Source organism: Oreochromis aureus, linkage group 11 (genome assembly GCF_013358895.1).
Source record: "Oreochromis aureus strain Israel breed Guangdong linkage group 11, ZZ_aureus, whole genome shotgun sequence".
Lineage (NCBI taxonomy): Eukaryota > Metazoa > Chordata > Actinopteri > Cichliformes > Cichlidae > Oreochromis > Oreochromis aureus.
Genome location: NC_052952.1, coordinates 37074032 through 37095963, shown reverse-complemented (window position 1 = coordinate 37095963; position 21932 = coordinate 37074032). Strand labels below are relative to the sequence as shown.

Here is a 21932-nt window from a genome sequence, read left to right as displayed (position 1 = left end):
AGGATGACGAATGATGAATGCTTAAAATGATGAGAGCTTCATCTGAGGCTTGGACCCAACAGAGGTCCATATGTCATCAGCAAGAAGATGAAGAGAAAATGCTTTATGGATGTATCCAGTTTCATTCAGTTATTAATAATTACATTTAATCTAAACAACCTGAAGCTGCACTTTCTCCATCAAATTCCAGTCAGATCAGGAAAACAGCTCAACAGTAACATCCAGCAGTAATAAAAATTATAAAACGTATTTAAACCAGTTTATTATTGATTTCTGACCACCTCTTTAATCGAACCCTCGGATGACCAAAAAAGGAAAATCTGTTACTGTTGCTAAACATCTTTTTTAATCATGCATTAAGCTGATAGTATGAGGATTACAGCTTTAATGGGTTCGAATTTTCTGAGAGAGGAAAATATGATTAAAAAACATACAGTTAGTCCATAATAAGCAGCAATCATGAGTCCAAATGTTCATGGGAAAAGCACAAAAACACAGCATTGTTGTGTTTAAAGAATATCTGCCCCTAAAAAGGATGATGATCACACAGTATATGAACAGTTTTATTCCCAGAAATGAATCCAGAGGTTCCCTGAATCCACGGAGGATTGACTTTGTTGGAAGAGAGGGGAGGAGGTGCAGACCTGACCTGGAGTTTAATCACAGAGTCGGGAGAGCAGTGAGACCAGTGAGGGGTTAGCGGTCCATACAGAACAGGTGTTTGGTATCAGTGGATAGAAGACCAGTGACTCCAAATCATCAGTATAAGCGTTTAACACGAGTACATAGTTTATCATGTTCTCTCTTACCTCTAATAGACAGACTGATTATTCATGTTCTCCACAGACAAACACTGAATTTTTACAGCTTTATCTAATTTCTAAAATAAGAAATCATGGAATAAATCATCGATCCTCTCCTGGTGTGCAGACTAAACCATCCCACAGTGCTCACTCTCACAGACGGAGTGATGAAAGGCTGTTCAAACCATTTAGCTGACGTTTGCTCCATCGGCACGATTTACTTTAGACCAGCACGACCTCCACTGTCTGTACTGGGTACTGCTGCCATCTGACCACACCCGCTGCTGTTCAAACCATTTCCACCCATGGTGACCTCATTAGAGGCGTTTGATGCCAGCAGAGCGGCGACCTTCATGCTGTTGCTCAGGTTTGTGTACCGAGCGTGATAGCAGCTGCATTGTGGAAGAGAGCCACATGTTTCTGTGCTTTATGCCACTGATGAACCCAGTGAGTCTTACAATATCAGTTATGATGCGGGTCGTTTCCATGGCAACAAGAAGATGCTGAATGACTGTCTGATAAATAACTGAATGAGTGAATATTTCATCTCACTTCTCTTTCTAGTGAGCTTGTCTTCATAGAGCCACAAAATGCATAAAACTGCTGACATGAAGAGAAGTGTCCAGTCTGCTGAACTGGAAACAGTTAAAAGTCCAGATAATAAACATCTGCTCCTCCGTCCTCTCTCAGAAAGTCATCGTAAATTATGTAAATCCAGATGTAGTCTCGGGGAATGGAAGTGCTCATTAAGGTCTGTTTGTTTAAAAGATATCAGGAGTCTTTTCTTAATGCAAAAATCCGGCTTATTCAAATTCATCTGAGAAGCAAAGAGTCCTCAGACTGACCTCCATCAACCACAACATGGTGAGTGAATGAAGTGTGAAACCATGAAACCAGACTGAGGTGATACGCTGTAAGCTGTGCTCATGCATTTATCCTCTCTGACTTTCTTCTGTACTTTTAGTCTGTAAGCGTAATAAAGCTTTTCTCACAGCATCAAACCTTGAACACGTCTGCTGCATCAGGTCTCAGGTTTGTGTCTTTATTTGAATCTAAAGCAGAGTTTTGTGTATTTGCATGGCTGCCTCAGCACCTCAGTCATATTTGAGTGAAGCTGTAATTATTATAATTCTGGAAAGAGCAGAAAAGTTTAACTTGTTATCCAAACAAATTAGTAACGAGCAGACTGAGGACACAGCCCGACACGGTTTTGTTGTAACATCAGGATATCTTTTTTTAAACATGATTTTTTTGGCATCTTTGCCTTTAGTGCGTAGTGATACAGTGAAAACACACAGGACATGCCCCTTCTTTTCTTTATTATCCACCTCAGTTTCCCAGTAATGAACTCTATTTTTCTAATTTGCTAATTATCTTAGAGTAATACATAACATTACATTCAAAAATATTAACGTCTCAAATGTATTTAAATAATAATAAATGTAAAAAATATAAATATATATTAACAAAATAAAATATATTTAGAATCCAATATATTCACTCACTGGACACTTTGTTAGGTACACCTGTTGAGCCCTGATTAGGTAACCAGCCAATCACATGGCAGCAGCTCAGTGCATTCGGGTATGTAGACAAGGGCAAACTGACCTGTTGAAAGGTGACTCAGGTCCACAGTCACCTGATCTCAGTCCAGCAGCACACCTCTGGGATGTGGTGGCACAGGAACTTCAAACAAACCTGTGTGATGTTTTCATCCCAGTGTGGACCCACGTCTCCAAGGAAGGTTTCCAGCACCATGAATATAACAACAACAATGGGACAGAGGGGGTCCGACAGGTGATGGTTGATGTTTCTGATATGTTTTATGTCTAATATGTTTCCTGATAATGGTAAATATACAACAGGATTCATATATAAGATTAAGAAATGACCTGTTTTTAACATATCTGCACGACTCTGTGTTGTTGCACCTACTCTGTGATTTACATTAGAATCAGTGCAGTTCTTTTCTGCTGCCCTGTCAATGACACGTTTTACCCGGATACATAAAGAATATATATGTAAGAGTAATTTTGCCAAGAACTGATTGGTGCTTCTGCCTCATGACAGTAGTGATGTTTCTGCTCAGAATGATGTAGTTCATGAAAGATATATTTGATATGTTTTACAGATTATAGGCCAACTAATTACTTACAGCAGTTTAAAATGCTGATAATCATTCACTCGCAGCAGAGTGTACCTAATAAAGTGGTCGGTGAGTGTATAAATGTGTTTCCTGTCACAGAAGCTCCTCTGTATCCCAAACCTGCAGCGGGTCTGTGAGTACCGGAGGTCTGCGGTGACGACCAGCAGGTGGCGGTAATACGCTGACAGTCTGGACGTCACCTGCCCGGGCCAGAAGAAGAAGAAGCGGGACGGAAGTTACATCTATGTGGTGTTCGTGACGGTTCTTGTTGGTTCCGTTGCTGTGGTCGTCTGAGCGGCTCCAGGCTAAACCGGGAGGACTCGTGTTACCGTGAATGTTGACGGTGTGCGTGTCTGTGGACGGAGCGTAGTGACGGTGAGTCCATCACGTCAGCATCTCCGGTGTCGGGGCTGGCCTCTGTCGCGGGGCTCTCGGCCCCCTTAGCGGCCCTTCGGGTCCGGGTCTAGCTCAGCTCAGGTTTATTTACACAGCGCTAAATCGCGGCGGCGCTAATGCAGCGAAAACCCAACCGTCAGACCACGCCCTGCGAGACAGCACTTGGCGACCGTGGGAAGCAAAAACTCCATTTTAACAGGAAGAAACTTTTAAGATTTTCTTAATCCGGTTACTTTATAATAACACGAAGGTGAGAAAGCGACGTGTTTATCCCGGTCTCTGAGGGCTGTTCCCGCGTGGTGACGTCACGGCGGTGTTTGGGATCCTCCTCTGTGTTTACATGATGTTCCACACGGCTCACCTTCACCCTCACACATGCGCTCTGTGACGTGACTAGTGGAGACACGCTAAACCCTGAAGAACTGATGAGAGGTGAAACTCTTCCATGACCTGGATGACGGAGAGCGTCCACAGACACGCCTGCGTTTGTTTCATGTGGGGCTCTCACGGTTTTTCCCGTGAGGGTGGACTTCAGGGTGACAAACCCACGAAGCCCAGTGTCAGATGTGGCTCAGAGGAGACGCGCTGAGTTGCGCTTGTTTCGGTGACAGCGTGATGACAAGCTGCTGAAGTTAATGTAGGATGTGGACTCAGCTTTGGAGGGACAGAAATGCACATGTGAATCATTGAGTTTCAGTGTGACTTCACAGCTGCGTCAGACTCTGACGTAATGGATGTTTCCCGGAAAGTTGTTTCTGTCCATCTGAGCTCTCCTCCACATGACTGCATGAACGCTGCAGCAGCATCATCGCACAAAAATGAGCTCAGACTCATGATCAGCATTTAAACTACCATAAAGGTTAATACCAGCTCTGAGTTTGTTAAGCTGTAGATGAGGGAAACTCGGGTTTACTGTTAAAGAGAGTGAACTTGAGCTCAGTCAGTTGCCATGGTAACAGACTCTCTGAACTTAATCTCCTCACTTGGAAAATTTTCTTAAAGTGCAGTAAGGGGGCTGTAAACACAGTGAGGGTATATATACATACATATGTGCCCCCTTTGGACGATGGGAATCACTGATTCGGTCTCTTAAATTCATATTTTCTACTGTAAATCCCCAAAGTTAGTCTCTGTGGGTCCGTCTAGATAGCAGGAGCCTCCAACCTGGATCCAGCTGAACGATATCTGATCAGGATCAGGTCATTTCAGCTCGGCCTGGATCCATCTCACAGCTGATCGTACTGGTCATTCTGTCCACGATCTGTAAGCTGTTCGTATTTAAAGAGATCGTCCTTTCCAAACTGTACCAAACTATTTAAAATGTAAATTACCAACATGTAAATATTGATTTGAAATTTCCCACAGCTTGTTTGTCTTTACAGACAAAACTTTAAATCCAAATGTGATTTTTTTCAGTTACAGACACGTGTCAGTAAGAAAGCTGCCGTCTGTCACTGAAGGATGAAAACAGATAAAGTTATAAAACAGTAAAGACCGTGTGTTATAAAAACAGGCTGTGGCGTCGTCAGCAACATGAAATGTTTACTGAACTTTATTAAAACACTGAAACGCTGATAAACTGTTGCAGATGTTTATGATGATGTGACCTGAGCTCATTAACGTGAGCCCGTCCTGATTAAGACGACACACTAATGTGTCCATGGACTAACACGGAGGCTCTGCTCTTTATTAACTCTTTGCTGTGGAGAATCACGGGATCAGAGCTCCATTGATGAGGACTTTCTTTATTCATGCAGATAATCTGTGATCAGCCTTTCTGCAACCAAAACCCAGAATTCTGATTTTAGTTTGTTGAAGCTGCTTCTTTGGATCACTTCCTCCGTGCTATGTTAGCGCTCCTGCTAGCTGCTGCTGTCACCTGATAACTGTAATTACTGCACGGAGCACAGAGGAAGTGATGTCACCAATGTCAGCTCTAGGTTTCTGTGTCAGGATCAGACTGATTATTGACTCACATTTGGTACGTCACCAACTCCACAAATGTTCTCATCATAGCTGCCGGACGTTATCAGCTTCTCTGTCTTTCAGGAAGCAACTTTGCTGAGCAACATGGAAGCGACAGGAGCCCCAGGAGACAACCTGAGTCAGCAGGTAACTCTCCAGCAAACCTTATTTTATTTATCTGTGCCTCACCACCAGGATCTCCTGCTTTGAGCTTTTTAACCAAAGAATATTCACATGTGATCCTGCAGCAGCATGTGGAAAATGTGTGTGTGTGTGTGTGTGTTTGTTTGCATGCACGTACAACACTGTGAGGCTGGTTTTATATGAAGACAACACGAGCCCTATGGAGACCATTTTGTGTCTTCTGACACACCTTTAAGACTCCCGTGGTCGGTACTTGGCAGCTGCACAGGTGCAGGAAACGTGAACATGTCTGATTTTGTGGCGTTTAAATAGACTGATAAAAGAAAAGACCTTCAGCCGGAGCTCAGTCTCACCTGTGAACGTCTCCGCCTTCTCATCTCCTCAGTGCAGCAACTGCGACGCCACCTCGGCCGCATGTTGGTGTCTCGACTGTAATGAAGCTCTGTGCGGCGTCTGCGTGTCGGCGCATCGCAGAGTCACGGTGACCAGATCACACAGGCTCCTCCATCACCCGCCAGAAGGTAAAAAACCCAACCCACAGCCACTGATCGGTTTTATCATCGATTAGAGGTTTTTGGGTTCTCTTGGAGTTAAACTGCTCTCTGCAGTCAGCTGACACTCGCTGTTGACCGTGACTTAGTGACGAGCTTCAAAAAGATCTTATATGTTGTAAAATTAAAGTGTAGAAGCACATCTAAGTGTGTAAGCCACAACTTGTGAAATATTTAGTTCATGAATTGAAGTTGGATACAAATAAAACAGGATGTGATGTTTCCACAGCAGCAGGAGCTTCAGTCCACCATTTTTTTATTTATTGTTGAAGAACTGAATCCTCAAACAGCCAAACAGAGTTGAGTCTTTTTGACCCGACGGGTGGAGCCGTAGAAACGCCGACTCCCACACAGCGGGCCGTCGGAGGTTCTCACTTTAATGGGGAGTGGTTTGCTAAGCCCAGCCTGTCTGCAGTGTCCAGCTCAGAAACACTGGTACTTTCCAGTTTCTTTGTTTACACCATTAGCGTTTCAGTCTGACCTGCAGGACTCCAGCGTCTCCCTCACCTGCCAAAGCGCCACAGAGCGAACACGTGTCGCTGACTTCCACCGAGCTCTGAGCCCAACACGTGGAAACGAAGGAAGTCCTGCAGATAATATCAAACGCAGCACACTCAGTATTTTACTATAGTTTCATACTTCGGTTCAGGTCTGTTAGAGAGCGCTCGGTCCAGAGACGGTTTCAGCGGGAAGCTGATTTTACCACATCTGTTACAACCTGTGATATTATAGTAATAATTGAGATCACAGTTATTGAGCAAACTAAGTGATAATCTGTGTGTGTGTGTGTGTGTGTGTGTGTGTGTTGTCCTCAGGAAACATCTTGTCTTCTCCCACCAAGTTCTGCAGACTCCACCCATCTGAGCCACTCAAACTCATCTGCTTCACCTGTAAGCAGCTCACCTGCAGAGACTGTCAGCTGATGACTCACATGAACCACAGGTGAGGCGGGTCGGACGCGTTCTCCTGTTAAAGTGGTTGTAGTGCAGACGTGAGCCGTCAGCTGCTGTTGTTTCCAGGTACCGCTTTGTCAGTGAGGCGGTGGTCAGCCTGAAGAAGCAGCTGGACGTGTACGTTCATTCCATGAAGAGGCAGGAGGACACGGTGAGGCGGAGTCTGCAGGACATGGAGACCAGGTACGGCTGATGATTTCACTGTTTACTTCCTGAAAAGACGATGGCTCATCAGCAGAATAAATCCTTTTTGCCTTATTGTGTCGTTACTCCACAGAAACAAACAGAAACATACATATTAGCAGCTCGAGTGTTTTTAATCTTCTTAAAATGTGTTTTGTTTAGCAGATTATGAGTAAATGTACAGAGGAGCAGCAGTGCGGGTGTCCCAGACTCTTTGCTTTAACTGTGTGCAGACCGGCCAACACAAAAACACCATCCCTGTATGTTCAGTTCAAATCATTGGTGGGCCTGAAATCTGCCACAGAGGGCAAAAAACCAACATTTAAATTTACACAGTGCCACTGGAAATAATCTAAAACTCAAATAATGCGTGTGAGTGTGTGAATGGTTGTCAGTCTGTACGTGTTAGACTGGTGACCTGTCCAGGGTATACTCTGCAGGGATAGGCTCCACCCAGCCGTGACCCTGACAAGGATAAGTAGAAGAGAATGGATGGATGGGAATAATGTGTGGCTGCCCTTGGAAAGTGTGCAGCATGGCTTGATAAACATCCTGACCTGTGAGGAGGAGGAAACTAAAGCCTCGCCACAGGCTGCAGAGCCTCCTCCTGATCTCCCATCAAGATGCGTTTGGCATAAACGCCTTGTTTGAAGTTATTGCTCGTAAACATGAAACACTCCCAATGTCAGACTCTGTGCACTGCTGTGAATCCTCACACAGACGTTTACTCGTTATCTTTGTGTACGGAAACATTCAGAGAATTTGACTTAGATTCACTGTATTTCATAAAATCGCTACCAAATGTCTCTTTGCTGAACTCGACTGTTCTGAGTCTCCACGCGGTAAAGGTCACCACCTCATTCCTACTTGATATTAATAACTTAACGTCCCTCAGGTGCCGGCTGTCCCGTCTGAGGAAAGTAACCCCCCCTCGTGCTTCTGCTGTGTTTCAGGCTGCAGAGCATCGAGCAAACCGAGTCTCGTCTGAGGACCGAGCTGCAGGCGGGATTCGTCGCTTTTGCTAAACTTCTGAAAGCGAAAATGATGTCGCTCCTTAAAGACATAGAGGTACGTTCCATCAGCTGTTTTAAATATTGTTGAATGTCGAGCAGGCTGATGTCATTTCCTGTTTCTCTCTGCAGTGTCCTTGTCTGTATCTAAAAGAAGAAGTCTTTGTTTTTTCAGCTTTAAGTGTACATTTCTAATTTCTTAGAAAGTGACCCAAATCTTTTCTCAAAATATGAACCGAATTTATGAACAGACTTTTCTTCTTGCTGAGGGATGTTTTTCAGTCTGTGCTCTGAAGTCATTGCAGTGAGTTCAGAGTTTCACTCCTCAGCATTGCCTTGAGTCTTATCTGCTGCTGCTCTCAGTATCAAACGTCTGTGCTCACTCAGCCTCGCACGCCAACATTTGTGGTAAAATACAAAACAATGGAGCGCCTAAAAAATGATTAAAACATGCTGAATGTGTGTGTGTGTGTGTGTGTGTGTGTGTGTGTGTGTGTGTAGAAGGTGTATGAGCTGGAATGTGAGCAGATCCAGGGGAGGATGGTGAAGCTGAAGCAGCTGCAGCAGAGCCAAAAATCCATGAAGGAAACGCTCGAAAAGGCCCGAAATCTGACCGACCTGCCGTCCCTGCTCTCACACACCGCACAGGTACACATCAGAGATGTGACAGACACACAGCAGACACACTGCAGCTGTACTCACACTACCATAGCTTAAACCAATGGTTCTCAAACTTTTTATTCCCCACACGGCAGGAAGAAATTTTTTCACGTCCCATCTAAACAAAACAATGACAGAAAAGCCAAACTGCAACTTTATTTTCGTAATAAACTCATTCACAATGAATCCTTCAGTAATTTTTATTTTAAACAACTTTCATTTCAAACAAATAATTGTAATGTTTGTCACTACACGGCTTCATTATTCTGCAGCACCTCTTCAAAAAAGCAAAAGTTAAACAGAATGTGAACGTTGCCAAACATGGAAACATAAAGTTCAGTGTTATAAAAAAAAGAAATCCAGAAACTTGTGAACAGAGATGAAAAATATATAATTTAGTGAGTTTAATACGTTTCACTCTTAGTGGCTGCAGTGAGCCTGTTTTTGACTGCAGAGCTGCGGCGGGGCGTGGTCTGCGGCACGGCTGCGGGTGAGTGGCATCCGCAATCACGCCTCGCCGGCGTGCCAAAGTGGGTGTCCCCGACAGAATTTGTTTCCCTTGCGTCGGGAGCGTTCACTGGGCGGGGAGAGCGGATCCAGTTGACTCCGCCTCCATTACAACTATGTAGACGTGGAAGCAATGAACTGTTTTAGTGAAAACATGAAAAATCAGTGTTGTTACATTACTGTTCAGTTAGTGGGTTACAACAGAATTGATACATTGATTTTTCTCGTGGATTATTTCAATAAACCAAGGACATTTTGACTGATACTTATTTGTATTCTTCTGTAACTTCAGAGCTAAAACATCCACAGTTTCCGGAGTAGTTAGTCATTATAAGAAGTGTTTGTGAACTAAAAATCAAGAGTGTGGGATACTGTTTGTCCGTGATTTGGACAGCCCAGTGCGCGCTCCCGATGCAGGGGAAACCAATTCTGTTGGGGATGCCTACCTTGGCACGACACTGGACCACATGTTCGCACTTTTTAGTACACTAATTTATTGCAGCTGTCGACTTGCCTGCAGCTTTTCAGTGGATGCAGCGGATGTGCATACTATTACAAAACTGCCGCGTTCTGTGTTCCCCCATAAAAGTGATTCCAATGCTAAACATTAGTTCTGCATGACTTTTCTGCCAGGTGACTTGCACCCCACCAGTGGGGCGCGCCAGTATGAAAACATGCGAGGCACACTGACTCTCATAATGCTGGATGACTCTGTATATTGTCAGATTTAGATATTGAGCGATAGAGACGTTTAAACATGTAACTCATACATGAACAGTCATGACAGAAACATAACAACAACAATTAGAAGCAAAGACAGGCTGGAGTGGTTTCCTTGTTCATGGATGTCTGCTGTAGATCCGAAACTGTGGGAGGAGCCAGTCCTCGCTACGTCCCCACAGAGTTAGACTAAAGTCCAGCAAAGCCAGGCTTTCTTTCCTTAGCTGGCTCAGAAGAAGATTAAAAACCCTAAAAAGGGGCGTTTTGCACATCATGTGACTGTTATGTCACGCACAGTGATCTCTATGAGCGTCGCCCAATCACAAATATTATCAGATAATCATTGCTTATAAAAATCTGTAAAAAAAAAAACCCAAAACATCACTGTTGCAAAGAAGTTGGAGAAATTCTGCAGAAAACGGTTAATCTGGTGATTTAGTGCGTAGCCTGTGAACCAACCAATTTATCTTTGCTTTGTTTTTCTCTTCCAGATTAAAACCCAGATGAAGGACCTTCTAGATCAGGACTCAGACCCCCCTCTGAAAATGCCTGAAGTGAAGCTCATTACCAAGTTGGGTTACGAGGAAATCCTCTCTGAGCTTTGTAAGTCCGCTCGTGTATCCGTTTCTTTATGTTGTGGCTTCAGTTTTGCAGCGGACGCTCGGCCGTACGTGTGGAAACCAAACCGAATCATTTTATGTGCCAGTTTGGTTCGTTTTTTCTGTCCATGAGCTCAGAGTTTATGTTGATGCTGTTTGACTTTGGATGTAGTTTAATCTGAGAGAAAATAATTGCTGCACCCTCCTCCTCCTCCTCCTCCTCCTCCTCCATTGTTTCGGTTTCCAGGTAACCTTCATGTTTCATGGATCCCCTTCGCTGTGCCACCAACCTCGGATAAAAACACAGCAACTCCGGCCCCTCCTGCTGCCCCTCCTCCCACCTCCACCTGCAACCCCATCTCCAGCACTGTGATGGACAGCGCCTCTGCTTCTCATTCGCTTAATCTGTCCTTTACATCCTCATCTGGCCCCAAACCTAGAAGAGACTCCACTTCTTCCGACTCCCCCTCCACCCGCCTGGTACCCCCCGGCCCCCAAACTGAGACGGCCGGTTCCAATGCTACACCTGTTCCTAATGACTGTGCTGCTACACCCTCTTCATCCTCACAGTCAAGTTCATCTTCGGCCTTTTGCAAATTTTCGCCCAACCTAACCCTTTATAATCTCCTCACTCACCATCAGGTTGGCACACAGGATTCGGTAAATCCTCGATCTCCGCCCTCGAGTTCCCCATCGGGTCAGTTGAGTCATGCTCTCCCTCCAACCACCACCTCTCTTGCAACCTCCAACATGCCCCTCCCCCTGCACTGTAATGCCCCAGGCGCTCCAGCTAGCCGTCCCTCTCCTTTGTGCACGCTCTTATCCAGCTCCTCCACTTCCATTACTCCTCCTGCTCACACCTCCACCTTTCCAATGCCCACTGACCCCACCCCTCAAACTGGCAAAGCTGTGAACTGTAACCCACCAGTTACCATCAGTGTTCTCCCTCCACCATCAACGTCTGTGTCTGCTCAGTCGAGTGTTCCTTCGTCCTCCACAACCGCCATGTTTCCCTCCTCCTCCATCACTCCTTCCATCTCCACCCGTCCCAGTCTGTCAGCACTCGTGTCCAGTCAGCTGACTATTTCTCCATCCTCCACACCCTCCGTGTTTCCCCACTCCTCCTCCTCTTATACTCCTTCCACCTCCACCAGTCCAGTGTTCACCGGCTCCATCACTCAAACCGGCACCTCCCCCAACACACCTGTTACCATCAGTATCCTCTCTTTACCATCAACACATTTAACCAATCAGTTGTCTGCGTTTCCCTCCTCCCCCTTATCCACCACTCTTTCCACCTCCACCTGTCCAGCAGCAACAACCGGGTCTGTTTTGCAGACTCTCGACACCCGTGTCACTAACCTGGTTGTTCCAGATAGTTCCACATGCCGCCCTTCAGCGTGGCTCTCGCCCTACGATCAGTCTAATCTTCATCTTTCCTCCTCCGCCTGTCCCTCGTCTATTTCTCCTCCAACCGTCTCTTCCACCTGCCCACCTGCTCAGATTTCTAACTCGCTGAGCGCCTCTCCGAATCAGTTCAAACCTCTCGTTACACATTCGAGTATGGTGTTGGCTTGTTCTCCAGCCACCTCCACATTAAACTCCGCCCGTCCCGTGTCCTCCTGGTGCCTCCTCCCCCAAACACCAAACTCCAGTAATCCTAACCTGCTTGTTCCAGTCAACTCTGATGCCACCACCACCTCCTCGACAACCATGAACTCCTCCTCCACCAGCCCACCCACCTCCACCTTTGCTGTTCTGACCAGTAACGCTGCCTCGCCTGTTCCCGTCAGCATTCCTTCATCTCTTTGGAATTCCTTGACCACGTCGTCCTCTATAGCTTTCATATACTCCTCCTCTGCCACTCTGCTCAGCACCACCTGTTCCACAGCGACGCGCAGCTCGCTGCTCCACACGTCTCCCTCGCTTTTTCCAGTCAGCAGTCTCAGTACGTCACAGATCTTCACTACCTCTATCACTCCAACCTTCTCGTCCTTCATCAGTTCTCCTGCCAGCAGCTGTTCATCTCCCAGCTATTTGTTCCTCCCCCAAACTGACGCCTCCCGTCCCTCAGTTGTTCTCAGCATGCTGCCTGCCGGCTCCACGTTCCCCCTGCCGGCGGGTCAGTTTCTATCCGCCCTTAAACCCGTCCAACCATCGCAAGTTCTGAATCAAACCGCCGGTCCTCACCGGAACCAGCCCAGCATCGTCATGCTGACCAACACTCAGAGAACGTATCAGGTGCTGCTCAACGAGACTGCTCTCTTCAGGCTGCCTGATCGTCGTGCCTTCCATCCGGCCTCAGCGCAGAAACTAAGCGGCCTTGGGGAAAGCACCATCACAGAAGTGAGTCCAGAGATTTCTGCGGGAAACTCGAGCTGTGATGGACCGAGCGACACGTTACCGTCAGAGCACCAAACCGTGGAAGATAAGAGCCCGGCTTTACCCAGCAGCCCTTTGTCCTCGCTTCAGGAACTTGACAGCACACTTCATCCCCCCTCCCCTCAGGAACAGACTCAGCAGGTTCCTGTGGAGGGCTTGGTGGCTGACGCTCGCTGTGATAACACTATACAAGATATGGAGGAGAGCCAGGAAACGAAAGAAACCGAACCCGCCACTTTAGTCTCTGACGAAGCCAAACCCAACGCCCTCGAGCCTAAAGACGACATACCAACACTGGTAACTTCAGACAAGGACACCGAAGAGCTGAGCGCCGTGATTGGACGGGAGGACTTCAGTCTGAGTCGGTGGCAGCCCAAAGTGTCTGTGTTGAGACTGCCTGTGTCCCTACCAAGTGTTGGACGGCCCCTTCCCAGTTTTCGTCTGTTACCTGGAGAGACTGATGATGAGATTTACCTGGAGGAAATGAGTGACGACTGTCAGGTAGGATGCACTTGTCAAACACGATCTGTAATCCAGGCAAACTTGAGAAACTTGGATTATAAGATGAACCGGTCAGCTTTAAGAGACTGTTGTCGTTGTGCTCTGTTACAGTCCGATGCCGAAGACGTGGCGGCTGACAAAGGGGATTTCATAAAGCCGGAATCGTCTCCAGGCTCTCCAATAACCCTGGAGATTCTTTCCTGCTCGGTTTGTGCATCACCCGGCACTTCGATCATCTGCTCAGCCTGCGGTCGAGGATACCACAGAGACTGCCACGTCCCCCCAGTTGGACTCGACTTTTGGTAAGAATCCGAATCATTTTCATCCTTTTGCTCCTTTAAGATGACTGAAGTCCACTGACGTGTGATAATTGGATTGATTTTCAATCTAAAGCCTATTCAAAAAGGTTTTTTTAATTTTAAATTATTATGAATAAAACTCAACACTTTCCTCTTCCTGATTTACTTTTATTATGAAACCTCTGCAGGAAGTCTCTTAACATTGATTCTGTTCATCTGGATGTTTTCAGTGGGAGAAACGTTTCGTCACTCGTCCGAGTGATGTCTTCAGTCTCAGCTGACTGCAGGTTTCCAATCTTATTAACAGCACATTTGCATAATAACTGAAACCAGCCCACTGAAGGAACCATGGGCTGGGAGATCAGTTCCTTCATCATTGATATGCAAATTGTCGTTAATCAATGGCCATGAGTACCAGCTCTCTGTGAATGGTACTCATGGTCTTTGATCAGTGGTCATGACAAGTTTTAATGATCAAGGAAGTGACCTCCCACTGAAAACGTCCAGATGAACAGAATCAACTTTTAGGACTTCCTTACTTGGATGATTGAGCATGCGTCAAAACATCTGCAGGAAGTGGATACTATGAGCATCAGTAACATCACACAGAGCGCAAAAAGAAAGTGAAGTGACCTCTGCTGTCTGTCCTTGTCCTGCCTGCAGGTCAGAGTGGGTCTGTTCGTTATGTCAGGACCTGTCAGACCCGTCGGACCCCTACAGCACTGAGAGACTTCAGCATACCAGCCTCAGTCTGCAGAGCCTCAGGGTCAGCATTTGCTCACTAACGCTTACTCATGAACCTCACTTCACAAAATGACTCCGTCTCCATCAGTTTGTGGTAGATTTTCTTCTAAAGTTTTGTGTATTATGTCTGTTTTTGTTTTTCAGAGGTGCGAGAGTCTCGTTCTGCATCTGAAGGTTGAAGTCTGCAGTCGGTGCTCTCAGGTAAGTCTGAGCAAAGCTCCAGTCAGAGTAGAAGCTTAAAGCAGCTGACGAGTTTATACACTTTATAAAATGTGCATGAATGGAAATAAACCTGGAAACGGGAAATGGAAAATAAAGGGTCTCCTGTAGCAGTCGTTAAACCAGCAGGTGGCGCTCCTGCAGCCTGATGAGGTCACAGCGATGAAGACTTTCTGTTTTCTTCTCTTCAGTTTGGCGGTTCGTCTCAGCTGAAGTCGATATCGGACCGCCTGACCCTCCGCCGGCCTCCTCCGTATCAAACGGCCGCACAGCTCGTCTCCGACATGTGGACTCTGTTCAAAGACGCCTCACAGGTACGCACGAAGCAGGCGGAGTCCAACACAGAGCCTGATGAACTCTAGTCATTAGGATTTTTACCTCTTTAATGAATTAATGAGACAGTATTAAACTGTACTTTTTTGATACTATCGTGAAATTAAAATACCGGATGGATGTCAGACGCATTAATTATGTCATTATTATCATTATTATAATAATAATAATACTAATAATAATAATACTACTCCAGGTCTCTAAAGGGCAGATGGTGCTTGTGTGTTGCAGAGCAGGAGGCTGCTCAGTTATAAGAACACAAAGTAAAATATGGCTCGCCTTCATAAAGTCAAACTTTTTTAGGCAGATATTTGTTTTAAAACTGTACCTTAAACTTTCACCACTAGGAGGCGGGGTTTTACCATAAAGCCTGAGTGGTGTTGCCACGGTGATAAGAGCAGAAGAGTTGTGAGTTGTGCTGTGGATGTGAGAGTCTGTGGTCCTGATCAGGTGTTCCCCGCCCCTCACCCCGCGACGCCTGTCCCTGAAACGTCTAAGAAACCTGAAGGATTCTTAGACGTCTTTTTAACAGCTGTTAAAGCCGTGCTTCCTGTTAACCTGCTGCTACTGTTAATTCCCAGTTTAAAGAGAGAGCAGGAAAATTACCTGCAGTCAGTCTTACCTGATACCTGTCCACTAGTGTCGTCTAATTGTTCTCGACCTCATCGAGCACTGCTGTATGTGAGTGTGGATTCGATGCTCTGGCTTCCTTTCTCGTCCTCACACGTGTTTCACGTCTGGAGGTGTTGGATGTATAATTTAAAAATAAATCATCAGAATTTAGGGCTGATTTCGCTGCCTGCAGCCATGTTTGCTGTGCAGCTGATGTGCGAGCTTTGGCTTCTGTCAGTGATGCCGAGCTGCCGACGCTCGGCTTCAGTGCAGACTCGCTGATTGAGATAACTGAGCAGCAGCCGTCACTCTGCCTTCTCTCTGCTGTTTTCAGGACGACGAGTTGCAGAAACTGCAGGAAAGTTTCCGGATGAAGTTGGTGGAAACTCTGAGTTCGGAGCTCCATCCTTCACTCCTGACCGCACCGAAGTCAAACCTGCAACCTGCCGCTGGACGCGCAAGCAGATTGCAGCACGGCCGAGAAGACGAGAGCTTAAAGTTGGAAAAGGAAGAAGGGTTAATACCTGAATCCAAACTCGAGGACTTCAGGAAGAGACTGAGAGACTTTCTGGATCTGAAGGCAAGTCCTGCTCCAAAGAGGAAAAGGAGAGAGGACGACTGAGGAGGTTTTAAATAACCAAGAAGACTCTGCACAGCTGCTTTTTTCTTTTTTAACCCATGAATGTACGAGTGACCTCAGCAATATTTCCTATATGTTCTGTACACGTAAAATGAAGGAGAAACTGCCCGTCGCAGTTTCCTGTAGCAAGCGGCCGTTTTCAGATGTCTTAGGTTTGTGTGTAAAGCCCAGCGAGACTGAACGTAGCGCGATGGAAACGGCGCGACTAACCGCGTGTGTGACCGGAAACACGCTCGTCTGCTCCGCCTTCATCGGTTTGTTTCCTCGCTGCTTAAAAACCAAAATCAGAGTTTCAGTGGCTCAAAGAATAAATAAAAACCTTTCCGGATTCAGATTTGATCGGTGGAAGCTCGGCTCTGCACTCGGTGCAGGAGCTGCTCCAGGTGTGCTGAGCTCTGATGTACAGGAAGTATCTGAGCTCACAGCAGGCAGATGTGACCGCAGCAGCTGGAGACTTTTTATTTTAAAGAAACAAATTCCGATGTGTAGTTACAGCACGAGTAACTTTAAAAAGCATTTTTCAGAATCACCATGTGCCTTACGTTTAAACCGCTCACAGAAACCTGGAAACTCAGCCGCTGATGATGAAGTCAGTTTCTGACTGGTCACCGTGTGTAAATCCACAGTATTAACCCCGTCGTCTCTCACTGACACAGCGTGAAAACCGCCGAAGGTTTCCTCTGCTGTGAGCGGGACGGGTCCGCGTCAGCGCTTCTGTATTTCTGCACTCAGTTCGCTGCGTCTGCAAGTCGTAATCGGGGATTTTGGTCTGAACTCTAAACAATATTTTTGGTATGAAAAAGTTCATTTTTCAGTGAGTGGTCACATCTTAGAAGCAGGAATCGGTCAGTATTTCACAATTTCAAAAAGGGAGGAAATGATGACGGCATTGATCAGGCCCAGTGTCTGTGCTGTGAGCGCTCTGACTGTATCAACATTAAACTGGTGATTTCATCTGAGACTTTGTGCCGGTCTCGATTTTACCGCCTTATGTAAAGAAAGTGTGAGACCTTCATTCAGACGTGAAGCCGTTACTTTTTCCTTGCGGTTGTAATTATAGTGGAGTCCTTGGTGGCAGTAATGGTACCTTTCCTACTGTCAGATTTCATCTCTTTGGCAGCTGATCAGCCATAACGTGTTCTTATTTTTGGTATTTCCCCCGAAAGCTGAGGCGCGCACGTCTGCAGCGAGTAGCGTAACATGTTTACAGTTTAGTCTGAGTTTTCTCGTTTGATATTTCATGTTTTACACGTATGTTGTGTTTTCTCTTACGATGAAATACGCAGAGAATTTCGTTTGTTTAACATATATATAAAAAAACAACATTTAAAATAAACATTCTTTTCCATAACTGACTCGCTTTGCATCTGAGATGAGTCTCGTCTCGTCATTCGGCTTGCGATTTTTAGCAGCTGGATTTACTGTAACAGGCGACTCTGTATTTGATCTTTGTTGTCTTCAGTATTTGGCTCACATCCTGCTGAAGTCTCAGATGTTGTTTATTCCTTCAGTCCAGCTTCATGACTCGATTTGTTTTCTAATCACTTCATGTGGCTGTCTTCTTTCTTTAATGTCTGTATGTCAAAGCTGTCGTGTCCAAACGGATCCCAGTCACATGCTTCAGTCTGTGGAACCAATTAGCCGGTTCATGTTTCCCCCGGTGTTGGACGGGGAACTCTGACAGACTCGTTTCTTTGTGTGCGCAGTTCGACGTCGTGCACTTTCATGTGTTCAAACTTTATTGTGAAAGTCTGTGTTTACTTTCCCTTTGAGGAATTTGAAATAATTTTACTTTGATGTTAACAGAACCAAAAAAAGAAAAATCTGCTGAAAAAGAAAAACGAATCAGAACAAGAATTCAAATGTAAACGTGGATTCTTCTTGGCTGTACATTTTATCAAAGAAAATGTTACGCTGTGTTTTAAAAAAATTCCATTAAAATATTTTAAAATATTTTTTCATGTGACTGTAAATCGATCACCTCTTTACTCAGAACACAAATTCCTTTGTGGTTGCATCAGGAGGGCGTGAAAATCTGCCAAATGCAGCATCCACTGTGGAAACCCGTGAGACTTTGATCGTGGTCTTATTGAAATTTCTCGGTAGGCTGAAAATCCTCCAGTGGGGAAAACCGCCTTTTAACAAAATGATTAAAATTTAAACTTTTAAGTACACGAGAAGGACTTCGAGAGTTTTAGAGTCTGTGATAAAAAAGGTCACATATTTGTCTGCATGATTTATACACCAAATACGGCCCTGAGGGTTCCAGTAATGGATAAAGAGATATCTTGGCCTAAATTTGGAAATTAATCCCCCTTTGATATCAAATTAAATGATTTTTCGAGGAAAATAATAAATCAGTTAAGTTCTGCAGCTGCTGAAGAAAAACAGGAAGAATAAGGTCGTTCAGGTGGAGGCCAGCAGGTGGAGCCAAAGAGGCAGCTGATACACTCTCTGCAGCACATAAAGTGTTTCCCGACTGAGACGCTAACCCAGCTGCACAAATCCCTGCAGATGTTCACAGGATGCAAAAATGTCCCAATAACTGAAAAATGAGATAGAGACACGTCCTCCATGTCCCCTCACTTCAAAACAGTATATCACCACCACCCCACTCCCACCCCCACCAACCAGTGCAGAGTGGTGCAAAAATGTCCTAAAATGTTCCCACAATTACTGAAAGCCCTCAAATGCCCTCAAAAAGACACTGACACAAGCACGTACACAAAGATGCTCATATCAGCCTCCATATCTGCCTCGTTACTGCTGTAATAAGACTCCAGATAAGACCCTCCACCAACCACAGGCTGCAGTCAGACTGTGGGCTGTGACTCACAGCTCCGCCCACACGGGGTACATAAGCCAGCGAGCTGAAGCGGCGCCTCCAGATCTTTGACATCCATTGTCAGCAAACCTGAACTGATTCCTGATGGTGGTACAGGAGAAAAGTCGTATGGAGGCGATGGAGGGAAACCCGCAGAGGGTGGAGGTGAACATCCTGCTGCTCGGAGCTCACAATGTCGGCAAGTCCGGTGAGTAAAGATCAAATGTTTGCTTACAGAACCTTTTCAGGCTTTTATGTTGATTCGTTATAAATATCCTCTTTGTTTCTCTTCTCGTGTTTTCAGTTCATTTCTAGTTTTCTAGCTCAAATGTTGCTCAGTGAAAGCAGCTCTGTGGTTTCTGTTTTTACTTTGCAGTGATTGTTTTCTTTGATCTAATGATCTTTTCTCTCTGTGCAGCTCTCACCGTCAGATTTCTCACCAGGAGATTCATCGGCGAGTACGGCGACATCGGTGAGAGCTCTGTCTGTTCAGTCAGAGAGAACGTCTGTGTTCACATGCTCCGACTGATCGAAATCATTATTCACTGTCAGTACTACGAATATTTATTCACGCTTCCGCTTTATCTCTCGTTCTTTCAGAGTCGGTTTACAGCCGAGTCGACAGAATTGATGGGCAGGAGATCTGCTTCAACATCTGGGACTCTCAGTATGCACAGGTAGGTCTCCACCTGGCTGCACCTCACACACACACAGGCGCATTTCCAGCTCTCTAAAATGTGATCCTTTATATTAAAACACCTTGTATGGTTCCCAAATTGTGGCTGAGCAAACAGATTTGAAAAATATAATAAACGTCAGTGCTGAAGATAGAGCGGGTACCACACGTCCATGGTTATGCTTATGAGGAATAGTTAGAATACATCAGTATCCATGGTGAGTAAAGGGCATCTTAAATCTGAGATAAACCTAACCCTGCTCTTCTTCTCCTGTTGGAAGCATGATTAATAAAATAAACATGGGGAAAATGTTTACTAAGGTCATAGGTCAAGTGTCTCCAATAGACCCTGATGGTCAATAGACAGAATGCAGACTCAGGACCAATCATTTTTATCGAGCGTGTGGTTAGTTTAGTTCGACAGATTAGTTTGGGACACTTTTTGCATAAATTTGCATATTAACGCGGTCGTTAATAATGATGTGAGCGTGAATTTTGAGTTTGTGTGTTTGCTTTCTCCACAGGCCGGAGAGAAGAGTTCCTCCATCAGCGACAAACAGCTGCAGTGGGCTGACGGGATGATCCTCGTCTACAACATGTGTGATCGCAGCAGCTTCGACGTCGTCCAGCAGCAGCTGCAGCAGATACGTCGAAGCAGGAAGCCGTCCTCTGTCCCCATCATCATCGTGGCAAACAAACGCGACCTGCAGCGGCACCGCAGCGTCTCTGGCGAGGAGGGACGGCTACTCGCCCTGTCCCAACACTGTGGCTTCTTCGAGGTGTCCGCGGCGGAGACGTACCACGGCGTCCTGCTGGTCTTTCACCGCCTGGTCGACCTTGTGAAAGAAACTCGAGCTATAAGAAAAAGCATGGCCGGCGTCCGAGGAATCGTCAGGAGCGTGTCTGCAGTGTTTGCAAAGAAACGGGCAGAGTAGACTCAACGTGCAAAGGTTGTTTTTGCTAATTCTGATGAGATGATAACGTCAGAGCGAGAACTTCCTGTCAGATGATTCCTGAGTGAAGTCGAAGGTCAGATACAAGACGGGCTGAGGAGGTTGAGAGAACGATTCTTTGTTGGAAGGTCGACGGTAAAGCTGGTCAGAGAAAAGTTGTTTCAGAATAAAGAGGGGCAGCTGGAGCTGAAGACCGTTAGCTCTCAGCTAGCAGAGAGGCGATGAATATGTCGGCACTTATCAGACACTGACGCAAAGTTTGGTTCGTCTTCCTCAGAGGATGAATCCTAATTACACAGGTGGTCCTCTGATGTTTCCATTAGCCACAGACAGGATGGAGTTTGAACTTCCATCCGATGAGCTGACGAACTCTTCTGGCACCAAAGAGGGTGAATCCGACTGACTTCAGTCATGTAACCTCCTCTGATTAGATTCTGGTAACCTTTCTATCGAACCAATAGTGTTATAATAGGGCCAACATTATGTGCTCCATTTTTTGGTTTGTGACCAAACGTGCAAAAACACGGACTGTAGCGTTAGCCTTGTGTATAGTCTTTAGCATGCTAAGGTAGCAAACATGCACTACATTTGCATTGTTGTCAGAAAATATTTTAAACTCAACGAATTCGCGAGTTCCCCTCGAAACATCTGAAATCATCAGGACTCTGCAGCCGGGTGGGAATGTTGGACGTCTTGTGTAGTTTGAAAGTTTTGCATGTCAGACAGACGTTTTTAATTCATCAGTTCATTACGTTTCTGTTGGATAAAAAAAAAACTGGTTTAGATGTGAACTCGCTCACTGACTGACGATCAGCGTTTTTTCTGGCTGTGATTTCAAACAGGTTATCAGGTTCTCCGGACACTAAACTTACACCATCATGGACCTGCAGGAACGCTGGGTTCTGTCTGTTTTTAGTTCCTGGATGAACGAGCAGTTTCGGTCCTAAAAGGCCCCAAACCTCTCATGTTCCTGTGGCCCGCCTGGTCACTGGTCCCAGCTGACCACAGCTATCTGGGATATATGAGAACAAAAGAACCTATCTGTACTGTAAAATGAATCTTTTTGTAAATAAATCTATTTATTCATATCAGTGTTGTACAGAAACTTTTTT

General features: G+C 45.6%; 2 protein-coding genes across 3 annotated transcripts; both read left to right on the top strand.

Moving 5' to 3' along the window:
• The first annotated feature begins 3028 nt into the window (after window positions 1-3028).
• trim33l (tripartite motif containing 33, like) lies at window positions 3029-18321 on the top strand. 2 transcript variants are annotated; one of them, XM_031746464.2, is made up of 14 exons: window positions 3029-3324; window positions 5395-5457; window positions 5840-5975; window positions 6821-6947; window positions 7025-7141; window positions 8095-8209; window positions 8653-8799; window positions 10530-10641; window positions 10885-13520; window positions 13632-13822; window positions 14483-14585; window positions 14708-14764; window positions 14974-15096; window positions 16062-18321. In XM_031746464.2, exons 2-14 carry the CDS (start codon window positions 5416-5418, stop codon window positions 16347-16349), a joined length of 4194 nt encoding a protein of 1397 aa, XP_031602324.1. In that variant the 5' UTR covers window positions 3029-3324; window positions 5395-5415; the 3' UTR covers window positions 16350-18321. The 2 variants fall into 2 exon arrangements, with proteins under 2 accessions (XP_031602324.1, XP_039475231.1); XM_039619297.1 differs by lacking the exon at window positions 3029-3324 and adding an exon at window positions 4120-4204.
• Window positions 18322-19296: 975 nt separating this feature from the next.
• zgc:171704 (uncharacterized protein LOC100124619 homolog) lies at window positions 19297-21908 on the top strand. Its single transcript, XM_031746587.2, has 4 exons — window positions 19297-19399; window positions 19610-19663; window positions 19792-19868; window positions 20392-21908. The coding sequence occupies exons 1-4, from the start codon at window positions 19297-19299 to the stop codon at window positions 20800-20802; spliced, it is 645 nt and encodes a 214-aa protein (XP_031602447.1). The 3' UTR covers window positions 20803-21908.
• The last annotated feature ends 24 nt before the right edge of the window (window positions 21909-21932 follow it).

Excerpts from the sequence above, each read along its gene's own strand:
- zgc:171704 (XM_031746587.2), top strand. The coding sequence starts at position 19,297 with ATGGTGGTACAGGAGAAAAGTCGTATGGAGGCGATGGAGGGAAACCCG. Across the intron at positions 19,664-19,791 it reads CGGCGAGTACGGCGACATCG|AGTCGGTTTACAGCCGAGTC; the intron begins GTGAGAGCTCTG and ends TCGTTCTTTCAG. Across the intron at positions 19,869-20,391 it reads GGGACTCTCAGTATGCACAG|GCCGGAGAGAAGAGTTCCTC; the intron begins GTAGGTCTCCAC and ends CTTTCTCCACAG.
- trim33l (XM_031746464.2), top strand. The coding sequence starts at position 5,416 with ATGGAAGCGACAGGAGCCCCAGGAGACAACCTGAGTCAGCAG. Across the intron at positions 8,210-8,652 it reads CGCTCCTTAAAGACATAGAG|AAGGTGTATGAGCTGGAATG; the intron begins GTACGTTCCATC and ends GTGTGTGTGTAG. Across the intron at positions 13,521-13,631 it reads AAATGAGTGACGACTGTCAG|TCCGATGCCGAAGACGTGGC; the intron begins GTAGGATGCACT and ends GCTCTGTTACAG.